This window comes from Myxocyprinus asiaticus, chromosome 11, assembly GCF_019703515.2.
Source record: "Myxocyprinus asiaticus isolate MX2 ecotype Aquarium Trade chromosome 11, UBuf_Myxa_2, whole genome shotgun sequence".
Lineage (NCBI taxonomy): Eukaryota > Metazoa > Chordata > Actinopteri > Cypriniformes > Catostomidae > Myxocyprinus > Myxocyprinus asiaticus.
Genome location: NC_059354.1, coordinates 4539051 through 4560158, shown reverse-complemented (window position 1 = coordinate 4560158; position 21108 = coordinate 4539051). Strand labels below are relative to the sequence as shown.

Below are 21108 nucleotides of genomic sequence, written 5' to 3'. Positions count from 1 at the left end.
TTTCCCCTGTAAAGAAAAAGTGTTGGCCAAAACACCTTCCTGAGTTGGTTTATGCTTATAATGTAACGCCACATGCAACCACTGGATACTCACCACATTACTTACTGTTTGGAGTCAACCCACATCTTCCAGAAGATGCACTGATAGGTCAAGAGCAAACTGTGAACAGAAAACATGATTGGTTAATGATTCACCAAGGCAGGTTGAGAGAAGCTCATGAAAAAGCCAGGGAATATGCTGAACACAGGGCTGCTGAGAGACTTGCCCCTTTGAATGACAAGGTATATTGCCCTGTGATTGATGTGCGTCAGCAGGTATACTTGCGTTACAGACCATTGGGTAGGAACAAAATACAGGATTCATGGGGTCCTACTGTATAGAGGGTCATAGATGTGCAGGATACCACACATACTATTGAGCGCCTTGAGGCTGGTCCTATAAAGAGAGTCCATAGAGATGACTTGCACCCTTGTGTTAACCCTGTTCCTGAGCCAGAGGTGACTGAAGCCTGTCCTCCCACAACACCACAATCCATGGGAGAATATGTTTATGAGCAGGTTGAAGTTGTGCATTCTGATCCTGATTTTGTTGTGCTAGAAGAGGTCACATATCCTAGTCTGCAAGAGACAGAGAATGAACCCTGAAACCCCTGTGTCAGCCGCTGAAGCCCTTATAGGTAAACCTGTACTGATTTCAGGGAACATTGAACAACAAGGTTCGGTACCAGAGAGAGTTGAGTTTAGGAATGACACAGCTCCTAGAGTGTCTTGTCCAGAGAGAGTTGAGTCTAGCAATGACAGCTCCTATAGTATCTTGTCCAGAGAGAGTTTAGCCTGACACTGGCATGGCTCCAAGAGTGTCTGAACTAGAGATGAAAAAGCCTGTACCGGCACCAAGAAGAACTAAAAGAGCCAATGCTGGCATACTCAAACCAATTTAATGAGGCAAAATCAGCATGCAATGCTGTTTCACTCAGTCCTGAAGTTTTCTCTCAGGTGTTAAGAAGTCTGGGTAGTGTGTTCTTCAGCGAAGCTGGTAAAGAACTGAAAATATGTATTAAGTCATAGAGGACAATGACTTTTCACAGGGGAGAATGTAGCCAAGCGGAGAAATTTGATGTAATTTAACTCTAGTCATAAACTGGCCCCTTTAAGATGCGGAATTTTGCGACACAAGAGTTTTGCGGCACCTGCTTTCCAGCACTCTCTTGTGTTGAGCAGGAGAGCTCCCAGTTTTGTTCATCGGTTGAGAATTCTTGGATAAAGATAAAATTTTACACAAAATGCTCATAAATTGCATTAAATATGTGTTCAGAAGTGTTGTATGTTACAACTGAGGGTTTGTTATGGATTATTTTTGAAAGATGCTTATGGATTGCATGTGTGGAGTTTGACCATGTTTGTGCACATGCAAGAACTGGGTGTGTAAATTTAGAATTAATCATATCTCACTTTAATGATTTATAGCCAGAGTGTTTTCCAGTTTAATGAATATGTATTATATGTGAAAACATGTAGAATTGTAATGACAATTCTAGTGTTTTAACTGTTATAAATGTCCTTAAAGCCTGGTTAATAATGCATAAAATGCTTTGAGTGATTTAAGCATGTGTTCAATGCATAAAGTACGGAAGCCTGTTCTGTCCATGGTTTATCTCTTTATTTCTGTCTTGTTTTCTCATCATCACAACTTAATTTTGCTTTTGGTCTTGTGATTACGACTTAAAGTTCCCGTGAAAAAACACCTTTCATCATCTGGAACAGCTCATAACGTCACAGGTACAGCATCTTCATTTTCTGTTTATCGCACCAGTAGGCTTCTCTAGGTCAAGAAGATGGATTTTATCTCAGTTTTAACTAGTGACTTGCAGGTCTGCTGACCTGCATCTCTCATAATCCGGTATCCATGGAGTAATGTTAGGAAATGAAGCTTTCTAAAGCAACTGGGCTTTCATTATGTATATAAATTGGGTACCTACTCAAAGCTTCTAAACCTTAAATGTTCAATTTACTGCCATTTGGTGGTCAAAAAAATTAAGCACAACTAGCAATAAAATTTATTATCAGCGCTTATATGTCGTTTTCTTGTCTTAACTAACATGTTTATAAATAAATATGTAATAACCAAGTGAAGGCTCAAAGGCTTCATATATGACTTAAGATGTTACTGTGTTCTGTTAAAAAAAAAAAAAACTATGTCTGAGAGTAAATTAATAACTGATTATTAATGTCTAGATTGGATAATACATATGCTTGTGGGATGGTCTGTAACATTTTATTAAAATGGGAGTGAAATTTGCTTATGTGACTGAATTGGGTTCAAATTTGTACTGGGATTTGCACTAATTTTGTACCACAGACCGAAGCATTCACATGATTTTCAGATGAATGAAGCTTCGGACATCGGATCGTGTTTTTTTCCCCAAAATGATTGAAGCTCTGATACAGTGCTTCAATGTATACAGTGCCTGGCAATGGCACAAAGCTATTTCAGCTGCCATTAGGCCTTGATTAATGAGATATGTGATGCGCTCGTGCTCCTCTGACATTGCAATACTGAATGACATCCCTGGAATGATTCTGCAGTGATTTACAGTGATTTGCCACTCAAGCCTACCATGGCTCTGCCCCTCAAGCCTCCCACGGCTCCGCCCTCTGAGCCACTCCCTCCTGAACCCTGTCCAGCGGCCACAGCCCAGAACTCTGTCCCCTCTGCCCTGACGCCACCTCCCAGGCCTCCTGACCCTGTTCCTGCCCTGTGGCCGCCTCCCAGGCCTCCTGTCCCTGCCCTGTGGTTACCCCCCAAGCAGCCGGACCCTGCTCCCTTCCTGGAGCCGCCACCCAAACCGGTAGACCCTGCTCCCTCCCTGGAGCTCCCTCCCTGGCCTCTGGCCACTGGCTCTGCCCTTGTCTCCTGCTCCATGCCCTGTCTGCTAGGCCATGCCTCACCAAGCCCACCACTGGCTCAGCCTTGGTCTCCTGATTCACCCTGGTGTCTGGGTCCTTCGCCGGCTCCGCCCTCTGCTCCGCCATGGTTTCCAGCACCCTCTGGCCCCCCGTGCGCAGTAGACACGCGACAAGGACAAAACTGCTTGTTCTCCCTGTTTGCAGCAGGGGCTGTTCAGTGTTGCCATTGAGGCTTTCACTGAGAGGTTCCAGGCAGCAAAGCAGTCTCAAGCATTTAAACACATCTTGCTGAGGCGAAGTGTCTATTGCGCAACCCACTCGCTCGTGCTCTCCCTCAGGCCAGCGTCCAGACAAAGTCAGTGCTCAGCCCACTCTGGCCATGTCCTATAGGGGTGCGATCTCAGAGATTAATCCCAGTACCATGCTATTATTCTTTTAGGGCTCAAGTGGTAACCTTGAATGCTTTCTCCACTCCTCCTTTTTGAGTTTGACAAAGCACAGAAATAACATTTGCTTTGCCTTGTAAGGGTGCTGCATTTGTAGGTCGAACATACGAGTCAGTTCAGGCTGATGGAGTATCTCTTTGTTTGCTTTGGAGGCTGCTCGAAGGGTTTGGCCGTTATCTCCAAGCACAGAATTTCTCATTTGGCGGTTGAAGCCATTTCACTCGCGTACGATTCGCAAGGCCTTCTGTGTCCTATAGGGGTGCGATCTCAGAGATTAATCCCAGTACCGTGCTATTATTCTTGCTCAAGTGGTAACCTTGAATGCTTTCTCCACTCCTCCTTTTTGAGTTTGACAAAGCACAGAAATAACATTTGCTTTGCCTTGTAAGGGCACTGCATTTGTAGGTCGAACATACAAGTCAGTTCAGGGTGATGGAGTATCTCTATGTTTGCTTTGGAGGCTGCTCGAAGGGTTTGGCCGTTATCTCCAAGCACAGAATTTCTCATTTGGTGGTTGAAGCCATTGCAATCGCGTATGATTCACAAGGCCTTCTGTGTCCTATAGGGGTGCGAACTCAGAGATTAATCCAAGTACCGTGCTATTATTCTTATGATTATAATAATAAAACTGAGTAATACAGAACCATATCAATAAAAATAAAAATAAAAACTAGTTTTTTAACATCAATACGGTACATTACCTCATTAAAGTACATTAGTAATGCAAGAATAATTGTGTTTGTTAATACATGTATAAAAAGACACAACCCGTTCTCTTTCCCTAAGCATCCAATTTTGATGCTTGTGCAGAAGCCGTCCGCTTCTGCATGATGATGCCAAAGGTGCCTCCTGGCATCTTCTCCTTGACGCAGTGAGAAACTCCATTTCTTTCAATGAGAAAACTTTGTAGTTAGTTATCAATCTTTGAATATTACTTTATGTGCTAAACCTCAATGTTTCATAATACTTATGAATATATTAGTTGTATTATACAATAATTTATAATATATTAGATCCCCTAACACAAACCCATTTCTAAACCTCACCAATTATCAACAATATAAAACATAAAAGATACACTTAAATTTATTAAGAATAACTTGATATAGTACTTTATACTTTTTTATAGGCATTGTGTGAGTAGCAGAGTGAAACTTTCCCTCTCCGTGAAGAAACCATCATCCTGATTCTACCGGCATGTCTCATTCAAAAAATGAATACAACCAAACTTGAGCTCATCACAATGGGTCACAAGACATGCGAGAGCCAATGGTAAAAGCTGGAGCTCATCACAATGGGTCACAAGACATGCGAGAGCCAATGGTAAAAGCTTGAGCTCATCACAATGGGTCACAAGACATGCGAGAACCAATGGTAAAAGCTTGAGCTCATCACAATGGGTCACAACACATGCGAGAGCCAATGGTAAAAGTTGAGCTTGTCAAAATGGGTCACAAGACACCCGAGAGCCAATGGTAAAAGCTTGAGCGCATCACAATGGGTCGCAAGACACGCGAGAGCCAATGGTAAAAGCTTGAGCTCATCGCAATGGGTCACAAGACATGCGAGAGCCAATAGTAAAAGCTTGAGCTCATCACAATGGGTCACAACACACACGGGAGCCAATGGTAAAAGCTTGAGCTCATCACAATGTGTCACAAGACACGCAAGAGCCAATGGTAAAACTTGAGCTCGTCACAATGGGTCACAACACATGCGAGAGCCAATGGTAAAATCACTGAGTTGCTGATGTCAAACCCGTATCATAATACTTGTAGCAGGAATTTTTGAATGTGTTACAACGAAACTTGTGCAGGATGTGTTACGGTGGATGCCTGGTGACCATGATCGGTGACTAAAAACTTACATTTAGGTTTGTTCTTCACATAGAGAGATTGTAAGACTCTGAGTACACCTGGAATTAAACGGGTCACTTCGGGTGTACAGACAGATTAAATAAACAGATAAACAACAGATTAAATATTAAGCACTGTGAATACATATTGCTGATTTGAAATGAAATGAAAATCATACCCCCAACATATGTCATGATGACAAAATTGTACCCCAATGTATAATGAAACAATGCTAAAATTCTGATGCCCTTCGCGTCAGTCAGTTGATGTCAAAGGTTTCTCTTTGAAGAAAACGCACTTGCAGGTTGTGTCGGAAACTGACGCCAGAGGGTGCCTTTGGTGTCTGTAGATTGAAGCGCTGGGCTCTTGCAGATTGCAGATTATGTTAAAAGACATGTAAACCTGCAAACTAATGTGAAAGTTATAGACAAGCAAGTTCATCCTTTAAAATTAAGTGCAAACACCTTAAAACACCTCTCACAGGTGTCATCCAGGGAATGTAATGCACGTGAAGGCCTATTTTAGACCGTTTACCCCCAAATTAAGCTATGCAGACTTCATCACCATGGAAACTGTTGAAGTGATGGGTAAAGATCCATGTTCAATTCACCCATCCTAAAATACAGTCAGCTGTGCCTATTAACCATAAGCCAAATTAGAGGACTGGGAATAACTGGTCAGCTTGACCAGTACTGTATATCTATTGTTTTATTTTAACAAACTCTTTTTTTTAAATGTTTTGCTTGTACTGTCTGTCTTAAATGCCACTTGCTTTGATATTTTTCATCTAATGTAATTCCAATCATTTGTATGTGTCCAAATATTTTTTTGGTGCCACCGTATGCTCACTCACAATGTTGTGTTGCTCATCAATAGTCATAATGACACGTTATGTTATGTGTTTGTTATGTATGAGTTGTATCAGTCACAGATATTGTAACACAGAGGTCACAGAGAGACCTTAACTTCCCAGAGAGTGACACTCACATCTACTCAACACTAAAGCCGTGTTAACCGTACCAGGTGTCCTAGTTAATGCTTTGGGATGCCTCTGTGTCATTAGTCACTGAGGTCCATTTATTGGCACCTCCCTCCCTCTGATAAAATCAGCTCAGTCTGTCAAATTCCTTGTTCATGAATGGATATTTATGAATCCTAATCCAATAGTTGCTGCTGTATAATACTTTTTTGATGAGTCTCAGACAGTGATATTTAAAGCTGAACTCTATTAATGTTAAAATACTTTCTCCCATCCTAATATGCAGAGACAACTATAATTAAGCCCTTTGTAGGTTGATTCCACTAAAAAGTTCTTGTTTATTTGCTTTGTTGTCTTCTGTTCTGTATTAAGTTGTATTGATCAAAGTAAAAATCAATGGCATATCGAAAATGGTCTTTAGGGTGGAATGAATCATGTCTAAGGTGGACACTTAAATAGATTATCTGACCTCACAAGATGCCCTGTGATGCTAAATGAGCACTAATCTCTCTCTTGTGTCTATCTTTAGCAGACACTTTTTGTGTTGTTAAGTGCCTCACTCAATGGCTGTCTGTCTATCTATCTGTCTGTCTGCTTAGAAACTGATGTCTGTGCTCTGTGGTAGATCTAAAATGGTCAGCTGTCTTTGTGTAAGTTTGACTATGTGGTTTGTGATTATCATCTATTTCTTAGCTGACTATCAGTACACTGTATGTCACAAATAAGGAGTGACACCTGTAACAGCAAACCAGCTGAAAATTTAAATAAAAGGAATATTTCAAAATGTCCTGTGTGTGTGACATGTTAAAGTGCATGACCTTTGTGAATGGTGTTTGGTTAAAAAATATTGGGTTAATCTACAGCCCCAATTCCGAAAAAGTTGGGATATTATAAAAAATGCTAATAAAACAAAAATGAGTGATTTGTAAATTATATTCACCCTTTGCTATATTGAAAGCACTACAACAAAACGTTATATGATGTTTTACCTTGTGAATTTCAATTTTTTTTGAAAATGTGCAGTAATTTCAAATCAGATGATTGCAACACGCTCAAAAAAAGTTGGGACCGTCGAGTGTTTAATACTGTGAAACATCACCATTTCTTCTAATAATACTTATTAAGCATTTGGGCACTGAAGACACAAGTTTGTTAAGTTTAAAAAGTGGAATTTCCCCCATTCATCCATTGTGCAGGTCTTCAGCTGCACAATTGTGCGAGGTCTTCACTGCCGTATTGTGCGCTTCATAATGCACCACACATTCTCAATTGGAGATGATCAGGACTGCAGGCAGGCCAATCTAGCACCCACACTCTCTGCTTATTTGGCCAATATGTGGTTTGAAGTTGTCCTGCTGAAAATTCCGGGACATCCCTGGAAAAGACGGTGCTGGATGGCAGTATATGCTGCTCCAAAATTTTTACATATCTGTCTGCATTAATGGTGCCCTCACAGATGTGCAAGTTACCCATTCCATGGACACTGACACACCCCTGGCCCATATAGACACTGGCTTTTGGACCTGATGCTAATAACAGCTTGGATGGTCCTTTTCCTCTTTGGCCCGGAGAACACAATGTTTTTCATGTTTTTCAAAAACTATTTTAAATGTGGACTCATCAGACCAAAAAACATGGTTCCACTGTTCTACTTTCCATCTAAGATGAGACCGAGCCCATTGAAGTCAGCAGCGCTTCTAGAAAGTGTTGATTTATGGCTTCTGCTTTGCATAGTAAAGTCTTAACTTGCATCTGTGGATGCAGCGGTGAGTGGTGTTGACTAACAAAGGTTTACCAAAGTAATCCCAAGCCCACGTTCATGATATCCATTACAGATGAATGATGTTTTTTAAGACAGTGACGTCTGAGGGAGAAGAGATTATGCACATTCAGAAGTGGTTTTCGTCTTGCGCTTTACCCACCGAGATTTGACCAGATTCCTTGAATCTTTTAACTATATTGTGCACTGTAGAGGGTGAAATGCCCAAAATCCTTCCAATCTGTCTTTGGGGAACATTGTTCTCAAAGTGCTGGATTATTTGCTGAAGCATCTGTTGGCAAATTGACAAGTCTCGAACGATCCTTGCTCTTGAAGGACTAGGCTGTTTTTGTAGGCTTTTTATATACTATGACACGATTGCCTCACCTGTTTAACATCTCCTGTTTCACATCACCTTAAAATTGTTATTAGTCTTAAATTGCCCCTGTCTCAACTTTTTTGGAGTTTGTTGCAATCATCTGATTTGAAATTACTGTACATAAAAATAAAAAAATAAAAAACATTCACAAGGTAAAACATCATATAATGTGTAGTTGTAGTGTTTTTAATATAGCAAAGGGTGAATATAATTTACAAATCACTCCTTTTTTGTTTTTATTAGCATTTTTTATACTGTCCCAACTTTTTTGGAATTGGGGTTGTAGTGTAATCTTTTCTGACCTGCAGTCCTGATTTAAGAGGTTACACACAGTCAGAGACTGCAGTCCTGCATACAAACACTTCATCTGCTTTCCTTAGATTTGTTTAGACGTTATATTATATTATATTATATTATATTATATTATAATACAGGTCTTTTGAATTCATGATTCTGATTGGTTGACGGACGTTCTAAGGTGTGCAATTATTTTCCAGTATATGCATGGCTATGGACAGTTCCATTTCATTTTGCCAAATTATTTCAGTTATTTCAAAGAGCTGTACAGGCTACCACAGCAAAATAACCAATTAATACAAAGACATTGGTTAATAAAATTGGATAAGAATGACAAACAATATCTATAATATCCTACATTTATTTCAATTTCTGTTGTAAAGCACCCTTGCTCTGTCTCTTTCTCTCTCTCTCTCTCTCTTTCGCTTTTGTCTCACGCACACTGACACAAATGACACAAACAGAGCCTTGATGTAAATGCACCCCTGCAACTTCATCAATACAACAGTTTCTATATACCCGAAATCAATTTTATTATCTATGGAAAGCACCATTGCGCTCACCATCTCATTCGCTCTCACACAAATGGACACACGGACACACAACAACAACAACAACAACAACCACCATTCGCCACTAAGTGGCGGTGACGTCACCATGATGCTTGTGCCAGGCTATGTGCACCTTGAGGCCACGTGAAGTGTCGAAAGCCTGCTGGCAGGAGGTCACAGGGCAGACCCAGATGCCACGGGTCGACTGACTGAGACGACTGGCTGATGGACCACCTGTGCCCCCTACTGTGCCAACTTGCTGTGCTTTAGCCACCCGACGAGCTGCTCGTTGTTGTGAGCATCGCTCCTCCGCCCTCCGTTGTTGTTGGAGGGCGACTGCCTCCAACTGCCCAGTAGCGTCCTTCACGAGCCTCCTCCATAGAGGCCGATCTTGACACCGCAGGTACCAGTCAGCGCAAGTCCACTCAGCTTCAGATCCTCCCGTACCACATCATTCCATCTCCTCTCTAACCCATGCTGCACCCATTTAGCCCCTCAATCTGGCCGAGCAAAAGCTGTTTAGGCATGCGGTGGCTGGGCATGCGGGCTACATGGCCCAGCCAATGCAGCCTTGCCTGCTTGAGGAGCTCACCGATGGGACTTTTTCCAGATCTTTCAAGGATTTGTGATCTCCTCACACAATCCAGCCTTGTTAAACCCAGGATGGATCGTAGGCAGGTCAGCCTAAATGTTTCTAACCGGCGAAGACATTCCATTAATGGGGTCCACGTTTCGCAAGCGTAGAGAAGGGAAGGAACGACCTCGGCCGAGAAGACCTGAAGCTTCGTGCGGAGCAACAGACCAGGTAGCTTCCACACAGCGTTACACAACCGATGAAAAGATAATGCTGCTCGACTGATTCGGAGTGAGACCTCCGCTGCTAAACCGGAGCCGGTCATGAGCACACTGCCCAGGTATGGGAAACTCTCCACTCTCTCCACAACTGCTCTATCACCAATTGGGAGTTGGGGGGGTGGAGTGTCCAATGGTGCAAAATACCCAGGCAGGTGCTTAGTTTTGGTGGGACTGATGGTAAGGCCCCACCTCTTAGTGGCAAGCTCCAGGTTCAGCAGCAGCACCCCCAACTCCTCCTCTGAGTAAGCAGCAATTACCAGATCATCGGCATACATAACATGGTTGAGCAATAGGGAGTCATCCCTTGACCGCACCCGGGCATCAGCCTCCCATTGTATCTGTACCAGATGGAAATTCCTCCGGTACAGCTTTTGAAGGCTTCATGAACTATGTGGTCAAAATAGATGTTAAATAATGTGGGAGCAAGAGGACATCCCTGTCGCACCCCAGGGTGTACAGGGAATGGCTCTGACTCCCAGCCACTTAGTTTTACCCGGGCCCACTCACCATCATTAATGTCCTTAATGATCGTGAGCAGAGGGTCAGGGACTCCGAAAGCATGAAGAACAACCCAGAGCCCAGGCCTACTGATGGTATCATAGGCCTTGACCAGGTCAATGAAGCAGAGATGTAGGTCTAGTTGGAATTACCTACACCTCTGCTGTAGCAGATGGACAGAAAATATGGCATCTGTGCAGGACCGGTCTTTCCTGAAACCGCATTGGGGCTCCACAAGGCTCTCCTCAGCGTGCCTAGTGAGGCGATATCAAATAATCCTTGCCAGGACCTTTCCTGGCACACTGAGTGAGATGCCCCTGTAGTTGTTACAGTCTGTGCGGTCCCCTTTCTTAAAGAAGGGGACCACCAGGGCATCCTTCCAATCCTGTGGAACCCATCCAGTGGTCCAGACTGTTGTTATGATGTCATGTAGGGCAGTCTGTGCACAAACACCACCCTCCCCCAGCATTTCGCCTGGGAGATCATCTCTGCCTGGTGCCTTTCCCGGACTCAGACTCTGGATCGCCTTCAGTACTTCCTCAACAGATGGCACCTCAGCCAGCCACTCACAGGGGGTGATTTCTTCCTCCAATATTTGAGGCACCGCAGCCTCGGCAGGGTCATCCCCACTTTGTCCCACGTTGTTTTCCTAGCTGAGGGAATTCCCCTCCCCCAGGACCTCACAGAAATGCTCAGCAAATCTGAAAACCTGTTCCTGGGGGTCGGAGATTGGATCACCGTTCTTTCCCCTAAAGATGGTAATAGGTGTGGCGCTGCAGGTTACTTTTTTATGTAATTAAAGAGCAATTTGTGATCACGGGCTGCTGAGGCAGACTCCATCTCCTCAGCAACCCGCGACCACCACCCATCCTTGCAGCGCCTCATGGCTCTCCGAACCTCCGAGCGAAGGCTGCGGTAAGCCTCCTCATTCTCCGATGTGGGATGATATAGCCGATAAAAGTGGGCCTGTCGCTTTTTCTCAGCAAGCTTTAACACCTCCTCTGTCAGCCAGGGTCTCTGGGGAGGTCTGGACCGTGTACCCAAAGCAGCCATTGCAGCTGTATGAGCCACAGTCCTAAACCTCGCCCATTTCCCCTCGACATCTGGAGGATTGGGGGACAATGCAATACCCAGCTGCAAGTGATGATGAAATTCTCGCATGCAACTTTCATCAGCTAGCTGAGACCATGCCACTAAGGGTTTGAATGAGGACCTGGGTGTACACCCACCACCGGAGTGGAAGAATGGCAGGCGCAACTTACAGATGACAAGTCGATGGTCAGTGGTCAGATCAGCTCCATGGTAGGTCCTGGTGTCAAGAACATGTGCCCGCAACCACTGTTCCTCCTCCTCGTCACATATGCTTAAACTTACATCTTTGCAATTTGAAGAAAATTTACTGCTGACAAAAGCCAATGCAAACAAAGGTAATCCCACGTGCCATCCCTCTCAGTTTCTCTCTTCCGCTATGCACACTGGCGTCTTGGCCTTATTACCACCTGTGTGCATTATTTCTCAATAATTCAATGGTCCATCATCAATTATGGAGGGTGGGGCCAGGCCGTGAGTGCACATGTCTGGGCCCCAATTGGGCTAATCAGCCAAGGAGAGGGATAAAGATGAGCCGGATGCACAGTTCGGGAGAGAGAGAGCAACACGCAGTTGCCCTGTTTATGTTTGTGTCTTTTTGTTTAAGTTTTCATTAAATATTACTTTGATGGTTCGTCTGGTTCCCACCTCCTCCTTTCCCATTTTAACCCCCCTGTTACATTGGTGCCAAAACCTGGGAAGGAGGAGGGATACGCTGTCGTGGAGTTCTCGCCACTGCTGTCTGCCCAAAGGATCATCCGCGGCTGTCCGGCGGGGGACGGAGGAGTCGCTGTCGGCCGCCTGGACATGGAGGAACAGCCGCTGTCCATAATGGGAGGAGGGGCTTGCTGCCGGCTACCAGGAGTGGTGGAGCCGCTGCCAGGGGTGGAGGGGCTCACTGCCGGCTGCCTGGAGCAGTGGAGCCGCTGCCAGGGGTGGAGGGGCTCGCTATCGGCCACCAGAACACGGAGGGGCATTCAATCCGCCACGGGTTGGAGGACTCGCTGCTGTCCATCTGGGGAGGAGCGGCTGTCGACCGCCAGAGGGTGGAGGAATGGTCAAGGACCAGGCGACGGCGTGTCTGGGAACCGGCGAGAATTTTTTTTTGTCTCTCTCCTCTCTCTCTCTCTCTCACTGTCGCTCTGCCTCACTCTTTCCCTCTCCCCTTTTCCCTCCACTTGTCTCCCTCCCAGGTCTTGAGGAAGGCGGGGAAAGCCTGCTGGCAGGCACAGCCAGAAGGGCAAGAGTACACTGGTCAACAAACACCTGATTTGATTGGTTACATGAAGCAGGTAGACCACCTTCTTCCTCACACTTGCAAAACTTGTTTGTGAGAGAAAGTCATGCCAAAAGTGTGAGCACTTAGAAAAGTGAAGACGGAACAATGTATATGGAATTATACAAACACAAGTCATTTACACTTGCCGTCTGTTCTAATGGCCCAACAAGGTCCATGGCAATTTTTTCAAAGGGGACCTCGATCAACGGAAGAGGGCGCAATGGTGCTTTTGGAGTGGCCGGTGGATTCACCAGCTGACATTCGTGACATGCAGCACACCACCTGCGTACATCCCCACGAATGCCCGGCCAATAAAAATGTACATCCCTGCTCGATTGGGGGCAGCCTGCGGCACATCAGGGACCCGAACCAATGGCCCTACCTCCAACGCGTGGCATTGGTCCCAAAAATGCACCACAGCGCCAGCAGACTGGCCCAGGCTTTCCCCCCGTACCTCTGGCAACAGAGTCACCAACCTGTGGGGGAGGCGAGAGAGAGAGAGAGGAAACCAGTGGGTTAGGGAAACCCCTATAATGGGGCTGCGGTTTTGGAAAACTGCAAGGTGCAGGGACAGGAAAAGGGAGAAAAGGGGGAATGGCAAGAGGAGAGGGAAGAGAGAGTGAGAGATGGGGGCCCTCAGGTACGCTGCCAAATGGTCCTTAGCCAGCTGGATTGCCTCCATCAGCGATGCCACACAGTGGCACTGGAACCACTCAGCCGTTCCTTTCGGTAGCCGGCCAACGAACAACACGAGATCGATGACAGCTTCGGCGTCACATTCCTCTGCCAGCAGCCACCTCTGACAAGCATTGCGGAGCTGTTGGGTTAAGGCAAACGGGTGACCACATTCACCGTACGGCAGCATCCAGAAGCACTGCCGGTGTTGTTCTGGATTACGGCCGACCCGCTGCAAGATGGCCCACTTTAGGTCCACGTACTCCATAGCGTTAGTGACCGTAAATTGTTGGGCTACAAGCTGGGCTTCCCTGGACAGCAAGGGCAGCAAAAGGGCTACCCACTGGGTGTTCGGCCAGCTCCACGCTTTAGCCGCCCACTTGAAGAGCTCAATGAACACCTTTGGATCATCTTGTGACCCCATCTTCGTGAACGTGATGTGGGGTGGGGCTGTAGCTGAGGCTAGGTCGCAGCTGGAGTACTCCCCTGGGCCATCAAGCTCTGCAATACCTGTCGGTCTTCCGCCTGGACTTGGAGCAGGAATGGAAACGCTGCTCCTGCTCCGCACTTAAGTCCAGAAGGGCCTGATGTTGGGTCTGGTGGATTCCAGAAAGAGTCTTGATGACTTCGGCGAACGGTGAGGACTCCATGACAGCGTTTCTTCCTCAAAAAATATCCCTAGTTTCGGCACCACTGTAACAGGTTCTTTAACTTTCTCTGAAATGAGGAAGTGGAGGCCAGATGAATTTCCACATTCTCTCGTCTTTTTATTGTGAAAGTCACTTTTCAGTGTTACAGCAATCTTTACACACACACAGCACACCACAGCAAGCGTGTGTCACTCTCCCCCCGTGGCTCTCATCTTCCCTTTTATCCCTCTGTCACCTCTCACTGCAACACAGAACAGCTGTTAGTAAATTACCCAGAGGTGTAACCCCTTACCACTCTCGTCTCCCGATTTTTTGTGGTTCAAAATCTGGTCATATGTGGCCTCTTTGACCTGATATGTCATATTCTCAAATCAAAATTAAAAAAAAACAAATCAAATCACTTTTATTGCCACACAACCATATACACAAGTGCAATAGTGTGTGAAATTTTTGGGTGCAGTTCCGAGCAACATAGCAGTCATGACAGTGATGAGACATATCCGATCTACAATAAACATCAAATTTACACAACACAATTTAAAATCTAATATACACATAATTACACACAACACAATATACAAATAATAACATACAATGTACATTATACAATATACACAATATAGAATACACATTATACAATAAAAATTGTGTGTTGTTAAGAGAATATAATTTATGACAGTCCAGTGTGAGATAATAAGATTAATAAAGTGCAGCGCTGATGTAAATTGATCGTGAGAGATCAAGAGCTCAAAAGTCTGATTGCTTGGGGGAAGAAGCTGTCATGAATACAGCTGGTGCGGGTCCTGATGCTGCGATACCGCCTGCCTGATGGTAGCAGTGAGAGCAGCCCATGGCTTGGGTAGCTGGAGTCTCTGATGATCCTCTGAGTTTTTTTCACACACCGCCTGGTGTATATGTCCTGGAGGGAGGGAAGCTCACCTCTGATGATGTGTCTGGCAGTTCGCACCACCCTTTGCAGGGCTTTGCGGTTGTGGGCGGTGCTATTGCCTTACCAGGCGGAGATGCAGCCAGTCAGGATGCTCTCTACAGTGCTGGTGTAGAACCATGTGAGGATGTGGTGGTTCATTCCAAACTTCCTCAGCCATCTCAGGAAGAAGAGGCACTGAAGAGGCCTCAGTGTGGATGGACCATGTGAGTTCCTCAGTGATGTGGACACCCAGGAACTTGAAGCTGCTGACTCTCTCCACTGGTGCTCCATTGATGGTGATGGGGCTGTGTTCTCTTTCTCTTCTCCTGAAGTCCACCACAAGCTCCTTTGTCTTACTGATGTTGAGGGAGAGGTTGTGCTCCTGACAACAGCATGTCAGATTGTGCACCTCCTCTCTGTAGGCTGTTTCATCATTGTCAGTGATCAGACCTACCACCGCCATATCATCAGCAAACTTAATGATGGCATTGGAGCTGTGTTGCCACACAGCCATGTGTGTACAGGGAATACAGGAGTGGGCTAAGAACACAGCCCTGCGGGGCTCCAGTGTTGAGGGTCAGTGATAAGGAGATGTTGCTGCCCATTCTAACCACCTGGCATCTGCTTGACAGGAAGTCCAGGATCCAGCTACACAGCGGGCTGTTTAAGTCCAGAGCCCAGAGTTTCTCATCAAGCTTGGAGGGCACTATGGTGTTGAATGCTGAGCTGTGGTCTACAAACAGCATTCTCACATAAGTGTTCCTTTTTTTCCAGGTGGTAGAGAGCAGTGTGTATTGTAGATGCAATGGCATCATCAGTGGAGTGGTTGTTCCGGTAAGCAAACTGCAATGGGTCCAGTGATGGAGGCAGCACAGAGCAGATGTAATCTCTGATAAGTCTCTCAAAGCATTTGCTGATGATGGGGGTCAGAGCAACAGGATGCCAGTAATTTAAGCAAGTGATTTTGGATTGCTTTGGTACAGGCACAATGGTGGACGTTTTAAAGCATGTGGGGACTACAGATAAAGAGAGGGAAAGGTTGAAAATGTCCGTAAAAACACCAGCCAGTTGGTTCGCGCACGCTCTGATGACACAGCCCGGAATGCCATCTGGACCCGTGGCTTTACGGATATTCACCCGTCGGAAGGATCGGGTTACATCCGCTACAGAGACGGAGTGAACTAACTTCTATAGGTTCGGCCGCGAGAGCTCTCTCTGCGAGGGCTGTGTTATTTCCCTCGAACTGTGCATAAAAAGTATTTAGCTCATCTGGGAGAGGGGCAGCGGTGTTCACGCAGGAATTTTTATTCCCTTTAAAGTCTGTGATGATATTAATTCCCTGCCACATGCTTCTAGAGTTGGTGGTGTCAAACTGTCCTTCAATCTTGTTCCTGTACTGGCGTTTTGCTGCTCTGATAGTTTTTCGGAGGGCATAACTGGCTTGTTTATGCTCCTCCACATTCCCGGAATTAAAAGCGGAGGTCCACGCATTAAGTGCTGCGCGAACGTCGCTATTAATCCAAGGTTTCTGGTTCGGGTAGATCCGTATTGTTTTGGATGGAACAACATCCTCTACGCACTTTCTGATGAAACACGTTACGCTATCAGTGTAAACCTCGATGTTGTCATCTCCCAGTCCGCGTGATCAAAACAGTCTTGTAGCATACAAGTCTGATTGGTCCGACCAACACTGGATCGTTCTGAGGGTGGGTGCTTCCTGTTTCAGTTTCTGCCTGTAAACGGGCAGAAGCAGAATGGAAGAGTGGTCCGATTTTCCAAATGGTGGGCGGGGGAGGGATTTGAAGCCATCCCGGAAGGGAGAGTAGCAATGGTCCAAAACCCGGTCCCCTCGTGTGTTAAAACTGATGTGTTGGTGGTATTTTGGTGCAATTGATTTAAAATTGGAACGCGGCCTCAGGGTGCGCGGTTTCCTGCTTGCTTATAATCCCATACAGTTCCTTGAGTGCCCGGTCTGTGTTGGCTTGTGGGGGGATGTACACAGCTGTTATAATGACCGCTGTGAATTCCCTCGGTAGCCAGAATGGTCGACACAGAAGCATGAGAAATTCCAGATCAGGAGAGCAGAAAGACTTGATAGAATGTACATTCCTCTGATCACACCAGGATTTGTTGATCATAAAACATACACCACCACCTCTGCTTTTACCTGGGAGGTCTTTCGCTCTGTCCGCTCAGTGCATGGAGAACCCCGCGGGTTCGATGGCTGAGTCTGGAATCTCTGCAGACATCCAAGTTTCTGTAAGGCAGATAATGCAGCAGTCCCTCGTCTCTTGTTGAAAAGAGATCCACGCTTTCAGCTCGCAGAGCTTGTTGTCCAGAGACTGAACATTTGCCAGTAGAATACTGAGTAGTGGGGGTCGATTTGCGCGACGTCTTACTCTGATGAGAATGCCGGCTCTGTTTCCCTTTTCCTTCTGCGTTTTCGCGGCCAGGTAGCCCAAACAAAGGGCTCTGCTGGCGTGTTTGTAAACAGCGGGTCGGCATTGAGGAATTTGAAGTCCGGTTTACAGTGTGTAATTGCAGAACCAATGTCCAAAAGTGTTTGTCTGTCGTAGACAATAAGGCAGACAACATCCAAGACAAAAAACATAAGACTTGTAAACAAAACAAACAAAAAACTACAATGTTGTTTTGGAGCTTGCAACGCAGCAGCCATACTCGGCGCCATCTTGAGTCCAACATTCTTTTTTCATATCAAGTCATTTATTACTCATGCATGCCTCTTTGTACAGTATGTGATGTTTCCTGTGCCATATGTCATACGTGATTGGAGTATTTTTGTCTTTCAGAAGTATCGTCAGTGTATGACTGGATTACTGGTTCCTCCCTATGGTGTTATGGAGAGTGTACTAAACACTGATAGTAAGTTAAAACACCCTCTGCTCAATTTTTAAAAGAACAGTTAACCCAACAATAAAAGAGGGGCTGCCAAGCTACAAAAAGGACTAAAAAAGTGCCATTAAAGTGCCATAAAAGTAGCCCTTTTAAATTGTTATTCACTGATAATCTTCCCCTCAAAGCTTCCATGTACTCAAACTGCATTTGCTCACATGAAACACAAGAATGACGGTCTGCATTATTGACATCAAACCATCTTCATGTACCAAATTTCTAATATACACTACCGGTCAAAAGTTTTGAAACACTTGACTGAAATGTTTCTCATGATCTTAAAATTCTTTTGATCTGAATGCGTATGCTTAAATGTTTGAAATTAGTTTTGTAGACAAAAATATAATTGTGCCACCATATTAATTTATTTCATTATAAATCTAAAATGTAATAAAAAAATAAAAAAGTTTTTGAAATTGATGACTTGGACCAAATAATAAAGAAAAGCAGCCAATAAGTGCTCAACATAGACTCCTTCAATACTGTTTAAAAAGCATCCCAGGGTGATACCTCAAGAAGTTGAGAAAATGTCAAGAGTACATGTCTGCAAATTCTAAGCAAAGGGTGACTACTTTGAAGATGCTAAAATATAACACAGTTTTGATTTATATTGGATTTTGTTTAGTCACAACATAATTCCCATAGTTCCATTTATGTTATTCCATAGTTTTGATGACTTTACTATTATTCTAAAATGTGAAAAAAAAATTATAATAAAGAATGTTTCAAATTTTTTGACCGGTAGTGTATATTCAAATGTAATTGGCATTTGAAAGCATTTGAGAATTTTCATTTTTCAGTGAACTATATATATATATATATATATATATATATATATATATATATATATATATAAGCAACTACACTGTAAAAAATGTTTTGTCAGGGAACCTGAAAATGTGCTACATGTGGTATTATCTAAATAATCTTTTTCAATTCAATTAAATTTTTTCAATCTAAAAATGTAATTTAATCTGATTAAATTTAGTTGAGAAATGAGGTAAGTAATTTTGTATGGGTGACATCAAGTAGAAATAGATCCTTGAGGTAACAAAGGCAGGTTAGCACTTTTTTCAGTGTCATATGCTCTGAAAATATGCAGAGATGCTCTGTATTTTCTCAAAAAACAAAACAATAAAACATAAAGGGTTTTACAGCCTGATGCCGTAGGGGAAATTTTTTAAGTGCCTAGGTTCTGTAGAATACTATGGCTTCATTTTTCAATCAACAATTGATACCTAGATACATTACATTGATCTAAATTCAGTGCCACATGTTGTCTATATTTATAGAGGGGGATGTGGTGTTTTATGTGAGATAAGAGTGTTCCAAGACCACATAGTCTAAACGGGATGTTGTTCCTAAAGGGGAAATCTTTTGTGTAGTGTGTTGTGACCCAGCCCTGCTCCCTGCGGCCCCTCAGGACCCATTACTGAAGATTACATATGATGTCTTAAACACGCTGTATTTAATCCTCTTCCTTCAGTGTTTCTGATAATGTCTGAAGGTTGATATGCGAGAGTATTTTACTCTCCTCCTGACTTGATTAATTGATTAATGTTAAAATGATTGAAAATAGTTTTTAAACACACTGTAAAAAAATCCTGTTGTTTTTATAAAGAAAAAAAAAAAAAAGAAAAAAAAAGAAAAGAGAAAAAATGGCAGCTGTGGTTGCCAGAATAATTATGTAAAAAAATAAAGTGAAAATGTAAAAAAACAAAAAACAAATACAGAACAACCTGTAAATTTTACAGTTTAAAACTGTTGTAATTTACATGACCACAATGGCACTGTAAAAAAAAAAAAATAAATAAAATAATACAAAGTCAGCTTTTTACTTTATAAGGTATTGTCAATCACCATAAAAATTACAGAAGAGCACATGATGACATGAAGTGTATCAATAGTGTCTCTTCCAGGAGCAATTTCCAATAAACATGTAGAGACAGTGCTCAGTGTCACTCACACAAACACTAAACACCATCAGGGTAACACGTGAAATTTAAATAATGCAGTAAACATTAACTAAACTACATCAAATATAAAACAGAACATCCCAATGTATGTAACTGATATTAAAAATAAGAGGAAACATAACTATTCCCATAAAATATAATGAAATATGTGGGAACACCAGATTATTGTTTTTTACTGTAATTTTAACAATAATTTACCATAAAAAGTACATGTACTCTCTTATTAAACATTATGTAAATTTTTACCATTAATTATACAGGAAAATCATACTTTTTACATCTAAAACATTTAATTTTTACAACATTTTATTGTAAATATTACTGTATTGTCTTTGAAAATTTATTAAAAAATTGTACTGTATATTTTACAGTTAATATACGTTAATCAATTAACTTTTTATATCTGTAGAGTTTTTACAGTCTTTTACCATTAAAATTACAGACATTTTTTACAGTGTATGCTCTTCACTTAATTAATTCTTTCTTTTCCTTAGGAATGCCTGACAAAGAAAATCTGAGCAACAATTCCCCAGGATCATCGTCCAAACACTTCAATAAGGTTTGTTTTTACCCACAAATACAAGCTTCCATCTTTTAAATCTTCCATTGTTCAAAATGGCTTTCCAAAGCCACATGTAAACTGTTCTGTCCAGAGTCATGACCATCTGATGACAGTCTCTGTGATTGTCGTCTTATTTCCTGATGACCATTCGAAGTCTAAATACAATAGTTCACTTTCCCAAAAAGAAAGTTCTTTCATCATTTACTCACCCTCATATCATTCCAAACTCATTTTACTTTCTTTCTTCTGTGGAATATTTGTATGTACTACTATTATTTTCTGGTGCTTTTTTTTATTATTTTATTTTTGGAGCTCAAAAGCCCCAGTCCCCTTTTACTTTTACTATATGGGAAAAGAGCAGTCTTTTTGCATAATATAATATACTCTGATAAACTTCCTTTTTGTGTTCCACAGAAGAAAGAAAGTCATACGGGTTTGGAATGACATGAGGAGAAGTTAATTATGACAGAATTTTCAGTTTTGGGTGAAGGATATAAAAAAAATGAACTA

General features: G+C 43.2%; 1 protein-coding gene across 5 annotated transcripts in view; it reads left to right on the top strand.

Moving 5' to 3' along the window:
* Positions 1-21108, top strand: part of rapgef4a (Rap guanine nucleotide exchange factor 4a) — a 117220-nt gene that overhangs the window by 43899 nt on the left and 52213 nt on the right. For 4 of the 5 annotated variants that reach the window (XR_007898512.1, XR_007898513.1, XM_051710838.1 and 1 more), the window contains 2 exons: positions 17958-18030; positions 20531-20595. Coding sequence is in view for 3 of the 5 variants with exons in the window: in XM_051710838.1 (XP_051566798.1) it covers positions 17958-18030; positions 20531-20595 (138 nt within the window). In the remaining 2 variants the exon portion in view is untranslated. Of the gene's footprint in view, positions 1-12808; positions 12908-17957; positions 18031-20530; positions 20596-21108 lie in introns of those variants that run through there. The other variant, XM_051710839.1, reaches the window with a different exon arrangement.